This window comes from Oncorhynchus mykiss, chromosome 25 (assembly GCF_057628025.1).
Source record: "Oncorhynchus mykiss isolate SJ-2025 chromosome 25, ASM5762802v1, whole genome shotgun sequence".
NCBI lineage: Eukaryota > Metazoa > Chordata > Actinopteri > Salmoniformes > Salmonidae > Oncorhynchus > Oncorhynchus mykiss.
Genome location: NC_143046.1, coordinates 80,753,408 through 80,772,797, shown reverse-complemented (window position 1 = coordinate 80,772,797; position 19,390 = coordinate 80,753,408). Strand labels below are relative to the sequence as shown.

Genomic DNA, 19,390 nt, shown 5'->3' with positions numbered 1-19,390 from the left:
TGTCTCTGTCTATCTCTGTCTCTCTCTCTCTCTCTCTCTCTCTCTCTCTCTCTCTCTCTCTCTCTCTCTGTCTCTGTCTATCTCTGTGTCTCTGTCTCTGTCTCTGTCTCTGTCTATCTCTGTGTCTCTCTCTCTATCTCTCTCTCTCTCTCTCTCTCTGTCTCTCTCCTCTCTGTCTCTGTCTATCTCTGTGTCTCTCTCTCTATCTCTCTCTCTCTGTGTCTCGCTCTATCTTTCTCTCTCTCTCTGTCTCTCTCCTCTCCTCTCTCTCCTCTCTCTCTCTCCTCTCTCTCTCTCTCTCTCTCTCTCTCTCTGTCTCTCTCTGTCTCTCTCTCTCTCTCTCTGTCAATTCAATTCAATTCAAGGGCTTTATTGGCATGGGAAACATGTGTTAACATTGCCAAAGCAAGTGAGGTAGATAATATATAAAGTGAATATATAAAGTGAAATAAACAATAACAATTAACAGTAAACATTACACATACAGAAGTTTCAAAACAATAAAGACATTACAAATGTCATATTATATATATTCAGTGTTTTAACAATGTACATATGGTTAAGGTATACAAGGGAAAATATATTAGCATAAATATGGGTTGTATTTACAATGGTGTTTGTTCTTCACTGGTTGCCCTTTTCTCGTGGCCACAGGTCACACATCTTGCTGCTGTGATGGCACACTGTGTCTGCCTACGGCGGCCTTTCTCAATAGCAAGGCTATGCTCACTGAGTCTGTACATAGTCAAATCTTTCCTTAATTTTGGGTCAGTCACAGTGGTCAGGCATTCTGCCACTGTGTACTCTCTGTGTAGGGACAAATAGCATTCTAGTTTGCTCTGTTTTTTTGTAAATTCTTTCCAATGTGTCAAGTAATTATCTTTTTGTTTTCTCATGATTTGGTTGGGTCTAATTGTGCTGATGTCCTGGGGCTCTGTAGGGTGTGTTTGTGTTTGTGAACAGAGCCCCAGGACCAGCTTGCTTAGGGGACTCTTCTCCAGGTTCATCTCTCTGTAGGTGATGGCTTTGTTATAGAAGGTTTGGGAATCGCTTCCTTTTAGGTGGTTATAGAATTTAACGGCTCTTTTCTGGATTTTGATAATTAGTGGGTATCGGCCTAATTCTGCTCTGCATGCATTATTTGGTGTTCTACGTTATACACAGAGGATATTTTTGCAGAATTCTGCGTGCAGTCTCAATTTGGTGTTTGTCCCATTTTGTGAAGTCTTGGTTGGTGAGCGGACCCCAGACCTCACAACCATAGAGGGCAATGGGCTCTATGACTGATTCAAGTATTTTTTTAGCCAAATCCTAATTGGTATGTTGAAATTTATGTTCCTTTTGATGGCATAGAATGCCCTTCTTGCCTTGTCTCTCAGATCGTTCACAGCTTTGTGGAAGTTACCTGTGGTGCTGATGTTTAGGCCAAGGTATGTATCGTTTTTTGTGTGCTCTAGGGCAACAGTGTCTATATGGAATTTGTATTTGTGGTCCTGGTGACTGGACCTTTTTTGGAACACCATTATTTTGGTCTTACTGAGATTTACTGTCAGGGCCCAGGTCTGACAGAATCTGTGCATAAGGTCTAGGTGCTGCTGTAGGCCCTCCTTGGTTGGTGACAGAAGCACCAGATCATCAGCAAATAGCAGACATTTGACTTCGGATTCTGATTCTAGTAGGGTGAGGCCGGGTGCTGCAGACTTTTCTAGTGCCCGCGCCAATTCGTTAATATATATGTTGAAGAGGGTGGGGCTTAAGCTGCATCCCTGTCTCACCCCACAACCTTGTGTGAAGAAATGTGTGTTTTTTGCCAATTTTAACCGCACACTTGTTGTTTGTGTACATGGATTTTATAATGTTGTATGTTTTACCCCCAACACCACTTTCCATCAATTTGTATGGTAGACCCTCATGCCAAATTGAGTCGAAGGCTTTTTTGAAATCAACAAAGCATGAAAAGACTTTTCTGCCTTTGTTTTGGTTTGTTTGGTTGTCAATTAGGGTGTGCAGGGTGAATACATGGTCTGTTGTACGGTAATTTGGTAAAAAGCCAATTTGACATTTGCTCAGTACATTGTTTTCATTGAGGAAATGTACGAGTCTGCTGTTAATGATAATGCAGAGGATTTTCCCAAGGTTTCTGTTGACGCATTTTCCACAGTAGTTATTGGGGTCAAATTTGTCTCCACTTTTGTGGATTGGGGTGATCAGTCCTTGGTTCCAAATATTGGGGAAGATGCCAGAGCTAAGGATGATGTTAAAGAGTTTTAGTATAGCCAATTGGAATTTGTTGTCTGTATGTTTGATCATTTCATTGAGGATACCATCAACACCACAGGCCTTTTGGGTTGGAGGGTTTTTATTTTGTCCTGTAACTCATTCAATGTAATTGGAGAATCCAGTGGGTTCTGGAAGTCTTTAATAGTTGATTCTAAGATCTGTATTTGATCATGTATTTGCTCTCTCTCTCTCTCTCTCTCTCTCTCTCTCTCTCTCTCTCTCTCTGTCTCTCTCTCTCTCCTCTCTCCCTCTCTCTCTCCTGTCTCTCTCTCTCTCTCCTGTCTCTCTCTCTCTCTCTCCTGTCTCTCTCTCTCTAGTCTCTCTCTCTCTCCTGTCTCTCTCTGTCTCTCTATCTCTCTGTGTCTCTCTCTCTCTGTCTCTCTCTCGCTGTGTCTCTCTGTGTCTCTCTGTGTCTCTCTGTCTCTCTCTGTCTCTCTCTGTCTCTCTCTGTCTCTCTCTCTGTCTCTCTTTCCTGTCTCTCTCTCTCTCTCTATCTCTCCTGTCTCTCTCCTGTCTCTCTCTCTCTAGCTCTCTCTCTCTCTCTCTCTCTAGCTCTCTCTCTCTCTCTCTCTCTCTCTCTAGCTCTCTCTCTCCCTCTCTCTCTCTAGCTCTCTCTCTCCCTCTCCCTGTTCTCCACAGCCTGAGGGCCTGAATCATTTATAGAACAAGACATTAAGGATGCAGTATTTTGCACTGTTATATTTGGGACCAGGGATAAACATGGTACAAGCATTAGGGGAAGGAACACATGCAGGCAAGCAGGCCACACGCACACGCACACACACACACACACACGCACGCACACATGCACACACACACAAGCACTCACGCACAAACCCATACACACACACACACATTTACACATTTGCACTTGACTGAGTCATATACAGCACAATGAAATTACTTTAAGCACATGGATATTGGTTGTTGAGTAGGAGGCACATCTGTCAGTGACTTCGTCCCAAATGGCACCCTATTCCCTGTGTAGTGCACTTCTTTAGACCAGAGCCCTAATGTGCCATTTGGGACGTAGGCAGTGTTGGAGGCTTTAATGTGTGACTGTGAGCTCCTGCTGCTAACCAGTAGGGAGACATAATGCCACCAGGTGGGTAGTAGTCAGCCCAGGCTGGTCTCATAGATTAGACGTAATATAGTAAATGAAAATCCAGGACACTCAAATTACGATGATATGTTACGTTTGGCATGGTTACATACAGTACATAAGACAGAAGGTTACTTAATTAAGGCAAAAATGAAAGGAGGGTGGTTGGTCGGGTGGATGGGTGGGCGTACGCTCTTAGAAAAAAGGGTTCCAAAAGGGTTCTTTGGCCATCCCCATAGGAGAACCCTTTCTGGTTCCAGGTAGAACCTTTTCGGGTTCCATGTAGAACCCTCTGTGGAACCAAAAGGGTTCTTCAAAGGGTTCTCCTATTAAAATTCGCAACATATTGTATGAGTTGCAATTCGTAACATATTATACGAAATTGATGATGGGCTACCACAAATTAATACACACAGTACCAAACGTAACATATCATACTAATTTCGGTGTCCTGGATTTGTATTTACTATGATACGTCTACCCATGAATCCAGGTTGGTAATACATAAGTCACAGTGCTGCTGACATTCTTACGCTCAGACTAGGATCATACTTTAAAGACTACTTACAAAGGCCTTGTGGATTCTCATGTCTATTCTCAAGCTTCAAAAATGAATTGCACACTCATGCACACACACACACACATTTTCATACATCATACACTCCACAGTGTTGTGCCTAGTGGTGCTTGTTTGAATGATTCCCAAATAAGTAAAGCAGTAACTAATAGGTTATTGCTGTGTTATTACTGTGTAATCTGGTGATATCTGAGCTAGTTCCCTGTATTCTCCTCCTCTAGATGAGCGTGAGGCGGTCCAGAAGAAGACCTTCACTAAGTGGGTCAACTCCATCCTGTCCCGGGTCAGCTGTCGTATCTCTGACCTGTACCTGGACCTCAGGGATGGACGCATGCTCATCAAACTACTGGAGCTCCTCTCTGGAGAGAAACTGGTACGTGGGTATATGTGTGTAGTGTGTGTGTGTGTGTGTGTGTGTGTGTGTGTGTGTGTGTGTGTGTGTGTGTGTGTGTGTGTGTGTGTGTGTGTGTGTGTGTGTGAGAGTCTTTGTGTGTGTGTGTGTATATATGTGTGTGTGTGTGTGTGTGTGTGCGTGGGTGTGAACAGTGTGTATGTCAAAATCAAATCAAATCAAATGTATTTGTCACATACACATGGTTAGCAGATGTTAATGCGAGTGTAGCGAAATGCTTGTGCTTCTAGTTCCGACAATGCAGTAATAACCAACGAGTAATCTAGCTAACAATTCCAAAACTACTACCTTATACACACAAGTGTAAAGGGATAAAGAATATGTACATAAAGATATATGAATGAGTGATGGTACAGAGCGGCATAGGCAAGATGCAGTAGATGATATAGAGTACAGTATATACATATACATATGAGATGAGTAATGTAGGGTATGTAAACATTATATTAAGTAGCATTGTTTAAAGTGGCTAGTGATATATTTTACATCAATTTCCATTATTAAAGTGGCTGGAGTTGAGTCAGTGTGTTGGCAGCAGCCACTCAATGTTAGTGGTGGCTGTTTAACAGTCTGATGGCCTTGAGATAGAAGCTGTTTTTCAGTCTCTCGGTCCCTGCTTTGGTGCACCTGTACTGACCTCGCCTTCTGGATGATAGCGGGTGAACAGGCAGTGGCTCGGGTGGTTGTTGTCCTTGATGTTGTCCTTGATGCCTTCCTGTGACATCGGGTGGTGTAGGTGTCCTGGAGGGCAGGTAGTTTGCCCCCGGTGATGCGTTGTGCAGACCTCACTACCCTCTGGAGAGCCTTACGGTTGTGGGTGGAGCAGTTGCCGTACCAGGCGGTGATACAGCCCGACAGGATGCTCTCGATTGTGCATCTGTAGAAGTTTGTGAGTGCTTTTGGTGACAAGCCAAATTTCTTCAGCTTGTCACCAAAAGCACTCACACGTGTGTGTTAATTTTTATGTATTTGTGTGTGTATGTGTGTGTGTATGTGTGTGTGTGTGTGTGTGTGTGTGTGTGTGTATGCGTTTGAACAGTGTGTATTTATGATGTGTGTGTGTGTGTGTGTGCGTGTGTGTGAACAGTGTGTATTTATGATGTGTGTGTGTGTGTGTGTGTGTGTGTGTGTGTGTGTGTGTGTGTGAACAGTGTGCATTTATGATGTATTGTATGTGTGTTCTGTAGCTTTTCTTTGTCCATGTTATGACAATGGTCTGATGATCCAGATCAGTGTGGAAGTACTCCAGTCACATTTATCAAGTATTCAGACCCCTTGACCTTCTTCCACATTACAGCCTCAAGTCTTCTTGGGTATGACGCTACAAGCTTGGCACACCTGTATTTGGGGAGTTTCTCCTCTCAAGCTCTGTCAGGTTAGATGGGGAGTTTTGCTGCACAGGTATATTTAGGTCTCTCCAGAGATGTTCGATCAGGGTTAAGTCCGGGTTCTGGCTGGGCCACTCAGAGACTCGTCCCGAAGCCACTCCTGCGTTGTCTTGAATGTGTGCTGAGGGTCGTTGTCCTGTTTGAAGGTGAACATTCACCCAGTCTGAGGTCCTGAGAGCTTTGGAGCAGGTTTTTATCAAGGATCTCTCTGTACATTGCACCTTTCATATTTGCCTCTATCCTGACTAGTCTCTCAGTCCTTGCTGCTGAAAAACATCCTCACAGCATGATGCTGCCACCACCATGCTTCACCATAGGGATGGTGCCAGTTTTCCTCCAGACGTGACACTTGACATTCAGGCCAAAGAGTTCAATCTTGGTTTCATCAGATCAGAGAATCTTGTTTCTCATGGTCTGAGAGTCTTGTGCCTTTTACTGAGGAGTGGCTTCCATCTGGCTTGATTGGTAGAGTGCTGCAGAGATGGTTGTCCTTCTGGAAGGTTATCCAATCCCAACAGAGGAACTCTAGAGCTCTGTTAGAGTGACAATCAGGTTCTTGGTCACCTCCCTGACCAAGGCCTTTCTCCCCTGATTGCTCAGATTTGGCCAGGCAGCCAGCTCTAGGAAGAGTCTTGGTGTTTCCAAACTTCTTCCATTTCAGAATGATGGAGGCCACTGTGTTCTTGGGGACCTTCAATGCTGCAGACATTTTTTGGTACCCTTCCCCAGATCTGTGCCTTTGACACAATCTTGTCTCGGAGCTCTACGGACAATATCTTTGACCTCATGGCTTGGTTTTTGCTCTGACATGCACTGCCAACTGTGGGACCTTATATAGACAGGTGTGTGCCGATCCAAATCATATCCAATCAATTGAAATGACCACAGGTGGACTCCAACCATGTTGTTGAAACATCTCAAGGATGATCAATGGAAACAGGATTTACCTGAGCTCAATTTCAAGTCTCCATACTTATGTAAATAAGGTGTTTCTGTTTTTAATATTTTATTAATTTGCAAAAATGTCTAAAAACCTGTTTTTGCTTTTTCATTATTGGGCATTGTGTGTAGATTGCTAAGGATTCTTTTATTTAATCCATTTTAGAATAAGTCTGTAACGTAACAAAATGTGGAAATAGTCAAGGGGTCTGAATAATTTCCAAAGGCACTGTAAATAGCCACACACTACTATTATCTCCCTCTCTCTCCCTCTCTCCCTCCTTCCAGCCCAAGCCCACTAAGGGCCGTATGCGGATCCACTGTCTGGAGAACGTGGACAAGGCCCTGCAGTTCCTCAAGGAGCAGAGGGTCCACCTGGAGAATATGGGATCACACGACATCGTCGACGGCAACCACCGCCTCATCCTGGGACTCATCTGGACCATAATTCTCAGATTCCAGGTGAGTTAGGATTCTTCTTCTTCTAACTATCCACTTAAACAACACAGGTTACAAAATTACCTCAATTCTGTTTGTGCTTTATAGCCAACTTCTATGTCCCAAACTGATCTGGGATCACCAGCTTAGGTGATCTAATCACTAAAGACAACACTGGTTGAACAATGAACTAGAATTCAACATAAATCCCCTCTACCTGGAGCTGTATACAGTCTGGTTTCAGCCAACAGCCATCATTATCTGGTGTTAAAATTAAAACATCCCAAACAAAACACCATGTCTGTTTGATTCTTTTATCTGGGCTGATACAGTGTTTATTTTTAATTTGACATTGTACTGTTATTTTTAGCTTTGCTAGTTCAAACAATATGGCCTAGTTGCTGCATTATTCACTCCATCAAGGAGGAGAGGAGAAAATAGGGAAGAGTTGACTAGCTAGCCTCTGTCTGCATCCCTACGTAGTGTCAGAACAAACAGAGGAGAAGAGAAGCAAAGTGGTGCTAAATTTAGCCTCTGAGGAGCCGTACGTCTCACAGATAGAATCCCTGTTTTAATTACTGACAGTGTGTTGGTAGTTGGTGGGAAGATGGTAACCTTGATCATTTACAGATTTAACATGCCCCGCTCTATCAATTTAACCAAGGTTTCAATTAGATACTAGATCTAGTATTAGCCTCTTTTTTAAAAAACCTTATTTTAACTTGTTTTACCCTCATTACTAATAAAATATACTCTTCATATTTCAGCCTAAAATAAGAAATAGACAGTTTATGTCTAAACATTCTCCTATTCTAAAATATACAGTATGTACACTATACACTGCATGTTGTCACGGTTGTGTGGAGAGACGGACCAAGGTGCAGTGTGATTAAAGTTCCACATCTTTATTTACCCGAAACTTCCAAACAAAAAGAAACAAACAACGAACCGTGACATCGGAGGTGCCATATGCACTAACTCAAAACAATATCCCACAAAACACAGGTGGGAAAAAGGCTACCTAAATATGATCCCCAATTAGAGGCAACGATTACCAGATGCCTTTAATTGGGAACCATACCAAGCACACCAACATAGAAATAAATATACTAGATCACCCCCTAGTCACGCCCTAACCTACTACACCATAGAGAACCAAGGGCTCTCTATGGTCAGGGCGTGACACATGTCAAATACGCGGAACACAACAGGTGAACACAACCTTACCGTGAAATACTTACTTACTTACTTACTTACTTTTTTTTAAGTAAGTAACAAAATCTTTTTTTAGGGCCTTCCTCTGACACCGCCTGTTATAGAGGTCCTGGATGGCAGAACGCTTGGCCCCAGTGATATGCTTGGCCCTATGCACTACCCTCTGTAGCACCTTGCGGTCGTATGCCGAGAAGTTGCCATACCAAGTGGTGATGGTGCAGCTGTAGAACTTTTTGAGGATCTGAGGACCCATGTCAAATCTTCAGTGTCCTGAGGGGGACTACTGGAGAAGGAGGACCAAGCACGCCCCCATTCTCATCGACGGGGCTGTAGTGGAGCAGGTTGAGAGCTTCAAGTTCCTTGGTGTCCACATCACAAACAAACTAACACGGTCCAAGCACACCAAGATAGTCGTGAAGACGGCACGACAAAACCTATCTCAGGAGACTGAAAAGATTTGACATGGTCCTCAGTTCCTCAAAAGGTTCTACAGCTACAGCATCGAGATCATCCTGACTGGTTGCACCACTGCCTGGTATGGCAACTGCTCAGCCTCCGACTGCAAGGTAATACAGAGGGTAGTGCGAACGGCCCAGTACATCACTGGGGCCAAGCTTCCTGCCATCCAGGACCTCTTTACTAGGCGGTGTCAGAGGAAGGCCCTAAAAATTGTCAAAGACTCCAGCCACCCTAGTCATAGACTGTTCTCTCTGCTACCGCATGGCAAGTGGTACCAGGGCGCCAAGTCTAGGTCCAAGAGGCTTCTCAACAGCTTCTACCCCCAAGCCACAAGCCACAAGACTCCTGAACATCTAATCAAATGGCTATTTGCATTGCCCCCCCCCCCCCCCCCCTTTTACACTGCTGCTACTCTCTGTTATTATCTATGTATAGTCACTTTAACAACTCTACCTACATGTCCATATTACCTCAATTACCTCGACTAACCGGTGCCCCCGCACATTGACTCTGTACCGGTACCCCCTGTATATAGCCTCGCTATTGTTATTTTACTGCTGCTACTCTCTGTTATTATCTATGTATAGTCACTTTAACAACTCTACCTACATGTCCATATTACCTCAATTACCTCGACTAACCGGTGCCCCCGCACATTGACTCTGTACCGGTACCTCCCTGTATATAGCCTCCACATTGACTCTGTACCGGTTACCCCCTGTATATAGCCTCCACATTGACTCTGTACCGGTTACCCCCTGTATATAGCCTCCACATTGACTCTGTACCGGTTACCCCCTGTATATAGCCTCCACATTGACTCTGTACCGGTTACCCCCTGTATATAGCCTCCACATTGACTCTGTATCGGTACCCCCTGTATATAGCCTCCACATTGACTCTGTACCGGTTACCCCCTGTATATAGCCTCCACATTGACTCTGTACCGGTACCTCCCTGTATATAGCCTCCACATTGACTCTGTACCGGTTACCCCCTGTATATAGCCTCCACATTGACTCTGTACCGGTTACCCCCTGTATATAGCCTCCACATTGACTCTGTACCGGTTACCCCCTGTATATAGCCTCCACATTGACTCTGTACCGGTTACCCCCTGTATATAGCCTCCACATTGACTCTGTACCGGTACCCCCTGTATATAGCCTCCACATTGACTCTGTACCGGTTACCCCCTGTATATAGCCTCCACATTGACTCTGTACCGGTACCCCCTGTATATAGCCTCCACATTGACACTGTACCGGTTACCCCCTGTATATAGCCTCCACATTGACTCTGTACCGGTTACCCCCTGTATATAGCCTCCACATTGACTCTGTACCGGTACCCCATGTATATAGCCTCCACATTGACTCTGTACTGGTACCCCCTGTATATAGCCTCCACATTGACTCTGTACCAGTACCCCCTGTATATAGCCTCCACATTGACTCTGTACCGGTTACCCCCTGTATATAGCCTCCACATTGACTCTGTACCGGTTATCCCCTGTATATAGCCTCCACATTGACTCTGTACCGGTACCCCCTGTATATAGCCTCCACATTGACTCTGTACCGGTTACCCCCTGTATATAGCCTCCAAATTGACTCTGTACCGGTTACCCCCTGTATATAGCCTCCACATTGACTCTGTACCGGTACCCCCTGTATATAGCCTCCACATTGACTCTGTACCGGTTACCCCCTTTATATAGCCTCCACATTGACTCTGTACCGGTACCCCCTGTATATAGCCTCCACATTGACTCTGTACCGGTTACCCCCTGTATATAGCCTCCACATTGACTCTGTACTGGTACCCCCTGTATATAGCATCCACATTGACTCTGTACCGGTACCCCCTGTATATAGCCTCCACATTGACTCTGTACCGGTTACCCCCTGTATATAGCCTCCACATTGACTCTGTACCGGTTACCCCCTGTATATAGCCTCCACATTGACTCTGTACCGGTACCCCCTGTATATAGCCTCCACATTGACTCTGTACCGGTTACCCCCTGTATATAGCCTCCACATTGACTCTGTACCGGTTACCCCCTGTATATAGCCTCCACATTGACTCTGTACCGGTACCCCCTGTATATAGCCTCCACATTGACTCTGTACCGGTTATCCCCTGTATATAGCCTCCACATTGACTCTGTACCGGTACCCCCTGTATATAGCCTCCACATTGACTCTGTACCGGTACCCCCTGTATATAGCCTCCACATTGACTCTGTACCGGTTATCCCCTGTATATAGCCTCCACATTGACTCTGTACCGGTACCCCCTGTATATAGCCTCCACATTGACTCTGTACCGGTACCCCCTGTATATAGCCTCCACATTGACTCTGTACCGGTTATCCCCTGTATATAGCCTCCACATTGACTCTGTACCGGTACCCCCTGTATATAGCCTCCACATTGACTCTGTACCGGTTACCCCCTGTATATAGCCTCCAAATTGACTCTGTACCGGTTACCCCCTGTATATAGCCTCCACATTGACTCTGTACCGGTACCCCCTGTATATAGCCTCCACATTGACTCTGTACCGGTTACCCCCTTTATATAGCCTCCACATTGACTCTGTACCGGTACCCCCTGTATATAGCCTCCACATTGACTCTGTACCGGTTACCCCCTGTATATAGCCTCCACATTGACTCTGTACTGGTACCCCCTGTATATAGCCTCCACATTGACTCTGTACCGGTACCCCCTGTATATAGCCTCCACATTGACTCTGTACCGGTTACCCCCTGTATATAGCCTCCACATTGACTCTGTACCGGTTACCCCCTGTATATAGCCTCCACATTGACTCTGTACCGGTACCCCCTGTATATAGCCTCCACATTGACTCTGTACCGGTTACCCCCTGTATATAGCCTCCACATTGACTCTGTACCGGTTACCCCCTGTATATAGCCTCCACATTGACTCTGTACCGGTTACCCCCTGTATATAGCCTCCACATTGACTCTGTACCGGTACCCCCTGTATATAGCCTCCACATTGACTCTGTACCGGTTACCCCCTGTATATAGCCTCCACATTGACTCTGTACCGGTTACCCCCTGTATATAGCCTCCACATTGACTCTGTACCGGTTACCCCCTGTATATAGCCTCCACATTGACTCTGTACCGGGTACCCCCTGTATATAGCCTCCACTTTGACTCTGTACCGGTTACCCCCTGTATATAGCCTCCACATTGACTCTGTACCGGTACCCCCTGTATATAGCCTCCACATGGACTCTGTACCGGTTACCCCCTGTATATAGCCTCCACATTGACTCTGTACCGGTTACCCCCTGTATATAGCCTCCACATGGACTCTGTACCGGTTACCCCCTGTATATAGCCTCCACATTGACTCTGTACCGGTACCCCCTGTATATAGCCTCCACATTGACTCTGTACCGGTTACCCCCTGTATATAGCCTCCACATTGACTCTGTACCGGTTACCCCCTGTATATAGCCTCCACATGGACTCTGTACCGGTTACCCCCTGTATATAGCCTCCACAATGACTCTGTACCGGTTACCCCCTGTATATAGCCTCCACATTGACTCTGTACCGGTTACCCCCTGTATATAGCCTCCACATTGACTCTGTACCGGTATCCCCTGTATATGGCCTCCACATTGACTCTGTACCGGTACCCCCTGTATATAGCCTCCACATTGACTCTGTACCGGTTACCCCCTGTATATAGCCTCCACATTGACTCTGTACCGGTACCCCCTGTATATAGCCTCCACATTGACTCTGTACCGGTACCTCCCTGTATATGGCCTCCACATTGACTCTGTACCGGTTACCCCCTGTATATAGCCTCCACATTGACTCTGTACCGGTACCCCCTGTATATAGCCTCCACATTGACTCTGTACCGGTTACCCCCTGTATATAGCCTCCACATTGACTCTGTACCGGTACCCCCTGTATATAGCCTCCACATTGACTCTGTACCGGTACCTCCCTGTATATGGCCTCCACATTGACTCTGTACCGGTTACCCCCTGTATATAGCCTCCACATTGACTCTGTACCGGTTACCCCCTGTATATAGCCTCCACATTGACTCTGTACCGGTATCCCCTGTATATAGCCTCCACATTGACTCTGTACCGGTACCTCCCTGTATATAGTCTCCACATTGACTCTGTACCGGTACCCCCTGTATATAGTCTCCACATTGACTCTGTACCGGTACCCCCTGTATATAGTCTCCACATTGACTCTGTACCGGTACCTCCCTGTATATAGCCTCCACATTGACTCTGTACCGGTACCTCCCTGTATATGGCCTCCACATTGACTCTGTACCGGTACCCCCTGTATATAGCCTCCACATTGACTCTGTACCGGTACCCCCTGTATATAGCCTCCACATTGTCTCTGTACCGGTATCCCCTGTATATAGCCTCCACATTGACTCTGTACCGGTACCTCCCTGTATATAGCCTCCACATTGACTCTGTACCGGTTACCCCCTGTATATAGCCTCCACATTGACTCTGTACCGGTACCTCCCTGTATATGGCCTCCACATTGTCTCTGTACCGGTATCCCCTGTATATAGCCTCCACATTGACTCTGTACCGGTACCTCCCTGTATATAGCCTCCACATTGACTCTGTACCGGTTACCCCCTGTATATAGCCTCCACATTGACTCTGTACCGGTACCTCCCTGTATATAGCCTCCACATTGACTCTGTACCGGTACCTCCCTGTATATAGCCTCCACATTGACTCTGTACCGGTACCCCCTGTATATAGCCTCCACATTGACTCTGTACCGGTACCTCCCTGTATATAGCCTCCACATTGACTCTGTACCAGTACCCCATGTATATAGCCTCCACATTGACTCTGTACCGGTACCTCCCTGTATATAGCCTCCACATTGACTCTGTACCGGTACCCCCTGTATATAGCCTCCACATTGACTCTGTACCGGTACCTCCCTGTATATAGCCTCCACATTGACTCTGTACCGGTACCTCCCTGTATATGGCCTCCACATTGACTCTGTACCGGTTACCCCCTGTATATAGCCTCCACATAGACTCTGTACCGGTACCTCCCTGTATATGGCCTCCACATTGACTCTGTACCGGTACCCCCTGTATATGGCCTCCACATTGACTCTGTACCGGTACCTCCCTGTATATGGCCTCCACATTGACTCTGTACCGGTTACCCCCTGTATATAGCCTCCACATTGACTCTGTACCGGTTACCCCCTGTATATAGCCTCCACATAGACTCTGTACCGGTACCACCTGTATATAGCCTCCACATAGACTCTGTACCGGTACCTCCCTGTATATAGCCTCCACATTGACTCTGTACCGGTACCTCCCTGTATATAGCCTCCACATTGACTCTGTACCGGTTACCCCCTGTATATAGCCTCCACATTGACTCTGTACCGGTTACCCCCTGTATATAGCCTCCACATTGACTCTGTACCGGTTACCCCCTGTATATAGCCTCCACATTGACTCTGTACCGGTTACCCCCTGTATATAGCCTCCACATTGACTCTGTACCGGTTACCCCCTGTATATAGCCTCCACATTGACTCTGTACCGGTTACCCCCTGTATATAGCCTCCACATTGACTCTGTACCGGTTACCCCCTGTATATAGCCTCCACATTGACTCTGTACCGGTTACCCCCTGTATATAGCCTCCACATTGACTCTGTACTGGTACCCCCTGTATATAGCCTCCACATTGACTCTGTACCGGTTACCCCCTGTATATAGCCTCCACATTGACTCTGTACCGGTTACCCCCTGTATATAGCCTCCACATTGACTCTGTACCGGTACCTCCCTGTATATAGCCTCCACATTGACTCTGTACCGGTACCCCCTGTATATAGCCTCCACATTGACTCTGTACCGGTTACCCCCTGTATATAGCCTCCACATTGACTCTGTATCGGTACCTCCCTGTATATAGCCTCCACATTGACTCTGTACCGGTTATCCCCTGTATATAGCCTCCACATTGACTCTGTACCGGTACCCCCTGTATATAGCCTCCACATTGACTCTGTACCGGTTACCCCCTGTATATAGCCTCCACATTGACTCTGTACTGGTACCCCCTGTATATAGCCTCCACATTGACTCTGTACCGGTATCCCCTGTATATAGCCTCCACTTTGACTCTGTACCGGTACCCCCTGTATATAGCCTCCACATTGACTCTGTACCGGTACCCCATGTATATAGCCTCCACATTGACTCTGTACCGGTTATCCCCTGTATATAGCCTCCACATTGACTCTGTACCGGTACCCCATGTATATAGCCTCCACATTGACTCTGTACCGGTTACCCCCTGTATATAGCCTCCACATTGACTCTGTACCGGTTACCCCCTGTATATAGCCTCCACATTGACTCTGTACCGGTTACCCCCTGTATATAGCCTCCACATTGACTCTGTACCGGTTACCCCCTGTATATAGCCTCCACATTGACTCTGTACCGGTTACCCCCTGTATATAGCCTCCACATTGACTCTGTACTGGTACCCCCTGTATATAGCCTCCACATTGACTCTGTACCGGTTACCCCCTGTATATAGCCTCCACATTGACTCTGTACCGGTTACCCCCTGTATATAGCCTCCACATTGACTCTGTACCGGTACCTCCCTGTATATAGCCTCCACATTGACTCTGTACCGGTACCCCCTGTATATAGCCTCCACATTGACTCTGTACCGGTTACCCCCTGTATATAGCCTCCACATTGACTCTGTATCGGTACCTCCCTGTATATAGCCTCCACATTGACTCTGTACCGGTTATCCCCTGTATATAGCCTCCACATTGACTCTGTACCGGTACCCCCTGTATATAGCCTCCACATTGACTCTGTACCGGTTACCCCCTGTATATAGCCTCCACATTGACTCTGTACTGGTACCCCCTGTATATAGCCTCCACATTGACTCTGTACCGGTATCCCCTGTATATAGCCTCCACTTTGACTCTGTACCGGTACCCCCTGTATATAGCCTCCACATTGACTCTGTACCGGTTACCCCCTCTATATAGCCTCCACATTGACTCTGTACCGGTATCCCCTGTATATAGCCTCCACTTTGACTCTGTACCGGTACCCCCTCTATATAGCCTCTACATTGACTCTGTACCGGTTACCCCCTGTATATAGCCTCTACATTGACTCTGTACCGGTTACCCCCTCTATATAGCCTCTACATTGACTCTGTACCGGTTACCCCCTCTATATAGCCTCTACATTGACTCTGTACCGGTACCCCCTGTATATAGCCTCCACATTGACTCTGTACCGGTACCCCCTGTATATAACCTCCACATTGACTCTGTACCGGTACCCCCTGTATATAGCCTCCACATTGACTCTGTACCGGTACCCCCTGTATATAGCCTCTACATTGACTCTGTACCGGTTACCCCCTCTATATAGCCTCTACATTGACTCTGTACCGGTTACCCCCTGTATATAGCCTCCACATTGACTCTGTACCGGTTACCCCCTGTATATAGCCTCCACATTGACTCTGTACCGGTACCCCCTGTATATAGCCTCCACATTGACTCTGTACCGGTACCCCCTGTATATAGCCTCCACATTGACTCTGTACCGGTACCCCCTGTATATAGCCTCCACATTGACTCTGTACCGGTACCTCCCTGTATATAGCCTCCACATTGACTCTGTACCGGTTATCCCCTGTATATAGCCTCCACATTGACTCTGTACCGGTTACCCCCTCTATATAGCCTCTACATTGACTCTGTACCGGTTACCCCCTCTATATAGCCTCTACATTGACTCTGTACCGGTACCCCCTGTATATAGCCTCCACATTGACTCTGTACCGGTTACCCCCTGTATATAGCCTCCACATTGACTCTGTACCGGTACCCCCTGTATATAGCCTCCACATTGACTCTGTACCGGTACCCCCTGTATATAGCCTCCACATTGACTCTGTACCGGTACCTCCCTGTATATAGCCTCCACATTGACTCTGTACCGGTTATCCCCTGTATATAGCCTCCACATTGACTCTGTACCGGTTATCCCCTGTATATAGCCTCCACATTGACTCTGTACCGGTTACCCCCTGTATATAGCCTCCACATTGACTCTGTACCGGTACCCCCTGTATATAGCCTCCACATTGACTCTGTACCGGTACCCCCTGTATATAGCCTCCACATTGACTCTGTACCGGTACCCCATGTATATAGCCTCCACATTGACTCTGTACCGGTTACCCCCTGTATATAGCCTCCACATTGACTCTGTACCGGTTACCCCCTGTATATAGCCTCCACATTGACTCTGTACCGGTTACCCCCTGTATATAGCCTCCACATTGACTCTGTACCGGTTACCCCCTGTATATAGCCTCCACATTGACTCTGTACCGGTATCCCCTGTATATAGCCTCCACATTGACTCTGTACCAGTACTACCTGTATATAGCCTCCACATTGACTCTGTACCAGTACTACCTGTATATAGCCTCCACATTGACTCTGTACCGGTACCACCTGTATATAGCCTCCACATTGACTCTGTACTGGTACCCCCTGTATATAGCCTCCACATTGACTCTGTACCAGTACTACCTGTATATAGCCTCCACATTGACTCTGTACCAGTACTACCTGTATATAGCCTCCACATTGACTCTGTACCAGTACTACCTGTATATAGCCTCCACATTGACTCTGTACCAGTACTACCTGTATATAGCCTCCACATTGACTCTGTACCGGTACCACCTGTATATAGCCTCCACATTGACTCTGTACTGGTACCCCCTGTATATAGCCTCCACATTGACTCTGTACCAGTACCACCTGTATATAGCCTCCACATTGACTCTGTACCGGTATCCCCTGTATATAGCCTCCACATTGACTCTGTACCAGTACTACCTGTATATAGCCTCCACATTGACTCTGTACCAGTACTACCTGTATATAGCCTCCACATTGACTCTGTACCGGTACCACCTGTATATAGCCTCCACATTGACTCTGTACTGGTACCCCCTGTATATAGCCTCCACATTGACTCTGTACCGGTACCCCATGTATATAGCCTCCACATTGACTCTGTACCGGTACCACCTGTATATAGCCTCCACATTGACTCTGTACCGGTACCCCATGTATATAGCCTCCACATTGACTCTGTACTGGTACCCCCTGTATATAGCCTCCACATTGACTCTGTACCGGTTACCCCCTGTATATAGCCTCCACATTGACTCTGTACCGGTACCCCCTGTATATAGCCTCCACATTGACTCTGTACCGGTTACCCCCTGTATATAGCCTCCACATTGACTCTGTACCGGTTACCCCCTGTATATAGCCTCCACATTGACTCTGTACCGGTTACCCCCTGTATATAGCCTCCACATTGACTCTGTACCGGTTACCCCCTGTATATAGCCTCCACATTGACTCTGTACCGTAATACCCTGTATATAGCCTCCACATTGACTCTGTACCGGTTACCCCATGTATATAGCCTCCACATTGACTCTGTACCGGTACCCCCTGTATATAGCCTCCACATTGACTCTGTACCGTAATACCCTGTATATAGCCTCCACATTGACTCTGTACTGGTACCCCCTGTATATAGCCTCCACATTGACTCTGTACCGGTACCACCTGTATATAGCCTCCACATTGACTCTGTACTGGTACCCCCTGTATATAGCCTCCACATTGACTCTGTACCGGTACCCCATGTATATAGCCTCCACATTGACTCTGTACCGGTACCACCTGTATATAGCCTCCACATTGACTCTGTACCGGTACCCCATGTATATAGCCTCCACATTGACTCTGTACTGGTACCCCCTGTATATAGCCTCCACATTGACTCTGTACCGGTTACCCCCTGTATATAGCCTCCACATTGACTCTGTACCGGTACCCCCTGTATATAGCCTCCACATTGACTCTGTACCGGTTACCCCCTGTATATAGCCTCCACATTGACTCTGTACCGGTTACCCCCTGTATATAGCCTCCACATTGACTCTGTACCGGTACCCCCTGTATATAGCCTCCACATTGACTCTGTACCGTAATACCCTGTATATAGCCTCCACATTGACTCTGTACCGGTTACCCCCTGTATATAGCCTCCACATTGACTCTGTACCGGTTACCCCCTGTATATAGCCTCCACATTGACTCTGTACCGGTACCCCCTGTATATAGCCTCCACATTGACTCTGTACCGGTTACCCCCTGTATATAGCCTCCACATTGACTCTGTACCGGTTACCCCCTGTATATAGCCTCCACATTGACTCTGTACCGGTTACCCCCTGTATATAGCCTCCACATTGACTCTGTACCGGTTACCCCCTGTATATAGCCTCCACATTGACTCTGTACCGTAATACCCTGTATATAGCCTCCACATTGACTCTGTACCGGTTACCCCCTGTATATAGCCTCCACATTGACTCTGTACCGGTACCCCCTGTATATAGCC

At 46.8% G+C, this 19,390-nt stretch overlaps 1 protein-coding gene across 3 annotated transcripts in view; it reads left to right on the top strand.

Moving 5' to 3' along the window:
* Positions 1-19,390, top strand: part of LOC110505825 (spectrin beta chain, erythrocytic) — a 116,335-nt gene that overhangs the window by 27,634 nt on the left and 69,311 nt on the right. For all 3 annotated transcript variants that reach the window (XM_036962964.2, XM_036962963.2, XM_090221264.1), the window contains 2 exons: positions 4,181-4,332; positions 6,987-7,160. In XM_036962964.2, coding sequence (XP_036818859.2) covers positions 4,181-4,332; positions 6,987-7,160 — 326 coding nt within the window. The remainder of the gene's footprint in view (positions 1-4,180; positions 4,333-6,986; positions 7,161-19,390) is intronic.